General features: G+C 43.0%; 1 protein-coding gene across 2 annotated transcripts; it reads right to left on the bottom strand.

The window, feature by feature from the left end:
• Positions 1-632: 632 nt before the first annotated feature.
• Positions 633-3,626, bottom strand: LOC139337800 (olfactomedin-like). Of its 2 annotated transcripts, none has more exons than XM_070972566.1 (5): positions 3,451-3,626; positions 3,120-3,278; positions 2,555-2,767; positions 2,240-2,372; positions 633-1,741 (listed from the first exon to the last, which is right to left on the bottom strand). In XM_070972566.1, the coding sequence occupies exons 1-5, from the start codon at positions 3,484-3,486 to the stop codon at positions 894-896; spliced, it is 1,389 nt and encodes a 462-aa protein (XP_070828667.1). In that variant the 5' UTR covers positions 3,487-3,626; the 3' UTR covers positions 633-893. The 2 variants fall into 2 exon arrangements, with proteins under 2 accessions (XP_070828667.1, XP_070828668.1); XM_070972567.1 differs by having other exon boundaries at positions 633-1,735; positions 2,234-2,372; positions 3,451-3,526.
• Positions 3,627-4,348: the final 722 nt, after the last annotated feature.

Below are 4,348 nucleotides of genomic sequence, written 5' to 3'. Positions count from 1 at the left end.
TCACTATCTTCAGTTGTGCAAGGTGCACAGAGGAAGGCTCGTGCTGCTTGTACAGCTTTTATTGTCCTGCCATCGCCTATCTAATTGTCTCACGTGTTTTGCGTCATCTGATAGGCCTTTAGAGACCTCAGATCAAACCATTTAGAAGGAATATTGGCCAAGAACAACCAATAAATGTGCTGTATGTGTGTAGTACTTTTCAAGTCTTACTGACCACTCAAAGCCCTTTTACAGCACAAGCTGGCATTCACCCATTCACACACACATTCATATACTGGTGACAAGGTGCCATCTGCTCATCACAAGCAATAAGCAGCCGCATGCACACTCACACACAGGTCGCACAACATTGGGACCAATTTGGGGTTCAGCATCTTGCCCAAAGACACTTTGACATGTAGACTTCAGGGGCCGGGGATCCAACTACTGATAAGTGGATGACTGCTCTACCTCCAGAGCCACAGCATGCCTAGGATTGATTGATCGAACACCTTTAATAAACATTTCCCTCTAAACATCAGCATGTTTAAGTTACCATTGTGAGCACGACATTAGCAGGTAGCTCATAGATCCATTGCCTTCTTACAACCTCAACGAGCTGCAAACATAACAGCAGTTTATTATTACAGTTTTTATTAAATCACTTGGTTATAATTGATTTTCAGCTTTATTTATCCATAAAATGCACTCAGTGTTGTGACATTACAAACATTTCTTAAAACATACATCATGTGATTATGTCCCACAAATCATAACAACATAGAGTGACTGTTAACATTGATATGTAGTAGTCTTTCAGCTGGACCTATCTCTGTTTATTTCTTGTTCTATGTGTTTTTTGATCACAGCTAAGATGGAAATTGTGATAAACAGCCAATTAGAACAGCTTGGGATCAGAAGTGGGCTTGGTATGCCAGTAGATATCCATCATTGTACATATAGATGTGCTTGTTGGTGGGATTGTAGCTCAGACTGGCCACTCCTTTAGACACCTTCTCCAGTGGCAGTGCTAGTGAATTGTCCTCTCTGCCTGTTGCTGTGTTGAAGGCGTAGAACACCTCCTCGCGGTATTCGTCTACGTAACGAGTGGCATACATCACACCGCACACCATGAAAGCATTGCTCACCGCCTTCTTGAACAACCTCGTCTCCCACGTTTGTGTGACATTGAGTGTCTCAGCCTCGCTGTCCCAAACTAGCTGGCTCACCACTAGATTACCATGGTTGCCAACAGTGGCATAGAGGGCCCATAGTCCCATCTCATCTACCTCCACATCCACATCACTATTAGCGCGGCAGTCATAATAACAATACGGGAATTTGTTGTTGAAACCCACACCGATGCCAGGAAGTGTCACCCGTTTAATAGTGTTGCTTTTCAGGTCGAAGCGGCAGATGTCTGCAGAGCGGTAACAGTGATAGTACAGTGCTTCACCATATAGAACAGCACTGGGACCCTCAATGGTGTTGGTATCACTAAAGGATGAAGTGATGGTAAAGTCTCTGTGGTTGACAGAGGCCATGAAGTCTTCATAGGTTTGGTATACACGCAGGGAGTTGCTGTAGATGTTGCTGCTGAGCATAGGCTGAACCCAGTAGCTGTTCTTCTGCCCCTCACTGTCCATCTTTGCCTGTTTGCCCCACGAACCAGAGATGTAGCTTTTACCATAGGGACTGACCTTAGTCATGACAGGATCGCTAATGTTGGCCATCAGACCCTTGAAGCAGTACCTGCCTATGCCTGGAAACAGAGAGATGAGAAGAGTCTGAATATCAGATGATGTACAGGACAGTCTAAATTATTACACTCTGTTTGGAGGTTGGGAAATGTTTTCACTGCTTTAGTGCTTATTGGTGTTTGATTCTAGCCTGGGTACTGCCTGCAGGAATTCAATCAGTCTGCATAAGACCAAAAAAAAAAAAAAAAGGTAGAAAAACTGAACCCATAGTTTGAGAACCGTTGTTTCAAATTGTCAGTGACAACAAGATGCATCCGTTCAAACAAACTTACTTACATTTACAATCAGTATGTAAAGAATAGAGTTTAAAACCTGAGGTTACTTTTTTAAAGATCGTTATCTCCATATAACTGTTTAATGGTTCAACAACAATTTGACTGCTCAGTTGTTTAATTGACAAACAGGCAAATTACTTGGTTCTTCATAGAACACACACACACACACACACACACACACACACACACACACACACACACACACACACACACACACACACTTACCTCTGAAATCTTTGGGGATTGACTTGCAGGACTCGGCAGTGTTCTTCAGGTAGCGTAGTCTCTCTTTGACGCTCTTAATGTTAATTATGTCTGACACTTGCATCTTGTCCACATCTGTACGCAATTTGTCCACCTAACACATGCAAATTTAAAACATTGTTTACGGACAGGTTAGATCCTCTTATTTAACTTCTTCACACTATGTCAGTGGGTTCACAGACACAGTATTTGGAAAAGTTTGACTTCATGTTACTCGTGTAGGCTGTTGCTCAACAACTTCAGGGATCATTTTAGTGACTTCATGTTCTGCTGTACCTCTTTGGAGAGTTTCTGTGTTTGGGCATTGTTAAGTTGGCTGTGGATGGCACCAACATCTGTCTCCAGCTGGCTGAGCTCCTCACCCAGCACGCGCAGAGACAAGGCCGTGTACAGGCCCTGGTTGTGCAGGTACTGGTGAGGCTCCAGCCGGGCCGTTATGTTTTCAACCACAGCCTGGAGACCAGGGAGACGCTGGCTGGCCAACTTCACCTGCAATGACATACAGACAGAAACTCCTGTTTCATGATCACTGAATGTGTTTTCAAGGTTCCAGGATGAAGTTAATATTTTCTGAAATTTTCTCATTTTCTTTGGGAACTGCATCTTCACACAATCACAAGACATGCAATTCATGCCAATAGTGGTCATAAAAAACACAATTGTTGAATCCAGTCAAAATGTACATCAGATTCAATACTTCTAACCAGTGAAGTATGACTCAGTACCTCTGGATCCATATACAGTAATCCATCAAGTCAAAGTTGCAATTGGACTGGACCCAGACTGAAGTAAGTACCCCACCCACCACTGTAAAATCATGCTGGTTGACTTTGGTTCTCACCTGTTCCTGTAGAGTCTTCAAAGATCCTCCACAGGACTCAACCTGCTGCAGCACGGTCTCATACTTCACAGCAGGGAACGACCACAGGTTGGCGTCCACCGGACACACACATGAGTCGTCCCTCTTCTGGCCTGAGACACGCTGAGCCTGGCCATCACCCTGCAGTCACATGTGTAAAAAACACTTCTGTTGTGTACAGGAGATTTACATGGATAGTAAAGAGACTGCAACAAAAAGAATCAAAATAGAAAGAAACAAAAACGTCATCAAATGCTATTATCTTCCACTGTTGTCCATGGTTTCTAAAAGTTGCATATGAAGTGTAACTCACTGGTGACAGCATCAGCAGGAGCAGCAGCAGCAGCATGTTTAGAGCTGGAGAAATGAATCCTGGACTGATGAGGACAGAATCTGTTAATGCTGAAATCACCGCACCTCCTCTTCTCTTTGCTTTTATAAACTCAGTCACAACAAACACATTTTACTGACTTGCTTCTCATCACCAATGAGTCACTTCAAAGACTTTACTTCACAACTCACGTGGAAGTGAAACTCTGAAAATAAGAAACTTTGGAGTTTCACAACAGTTATAGTCCAAACAGGAGTTTCCCGCATTTCCCCCCGTACATGCAATGGTTATTATTTCCCCTTTGCAATATCCCCTGAAGTTTTTCCTCCTGTTTTACACATTATCAAAACACTACATTGCGTTAATGGATATTATTATATAAGCAGAAAACTGAAAAATGTCTACACTCCTGCATGTGTGATAGGTGCTTCACGTTAAAGGTTAAAAAAATCCTGCACACTGTCTTACTTACTGCTGGAGTATTTCGTATTGATCTAATACAGACAAAAATCTTTCTTTTTTCCATCAATATAATGTGTTGGGCACAATGACATCCATCAACCAGTGGTGTACAGGAGTTTGCACTTTGATTCATGATATCAGCAGATGTAATTGGTAGGTGGACAAGATTATCTGTTGATTTCCTTAATTGTCACCAGGACAGCAGCTACTCTTACTGGACCGTGTTCTTCAAATGTGACGCAAATAATGCAGACTGAAATGCTGTTATTAGGCTAAAATAATCCTGAACCAGCTATTTGTCAATAAACCTGCACTTCAGCACGTTTGGTGGCACGGTGGAACGGTGGAAACACTGTCGCCTCACAGCTAGAAGATCCTGGTTCGATTCCTGCTGTGGGCGCTGGTGGCGTGTCCTCCA

The sequence above is a fragment of the Chaetodon trifascialis genome, chromosome 10 (genome assembly GCF_039877785.1).
Source record: "Chaetodon trifascialis isolate fChaTrf1 chromosome 10, fChaTrf1.hap1, whole genome shotgun sequence".
Taxonomy (NCBI): Eukaryota; Metazoa; Chordata; class Actinopteri; order Chaetodontiformes; family Chaetodontidae; genus Chaetodon; species Chaetodon trifascialis.
Note: the sequence above shows the minus strand (reverse complement) of the source record. Positions and strands in the feature narration are given on the sequence as shown.

Bases quoted from the DNA above. Each gene is read 5' to 3' on its own strand.
- LOC139337800 (XM_070972566.1), bottom strand. From the start codon at position 3,486: ATGCTGCTGCTGCTGCTCCTGCTGATGCTGTCACCA. The intron at 2,768-3,119 runs GTGAGAACCAAA...ATGTCATTGCAG, and splicing joins TGAAGACTCTACAGGAACAG to GTGAAGTTGGCCAGCCAGCG. The intron at 1,742-2,239 runs GTAAGTGTGTGT...CTCTGTTTCCAG, and splicing joins AATCCCCAAAGATTTCAGAG to GCATAGGCAGGTACTGCTTC.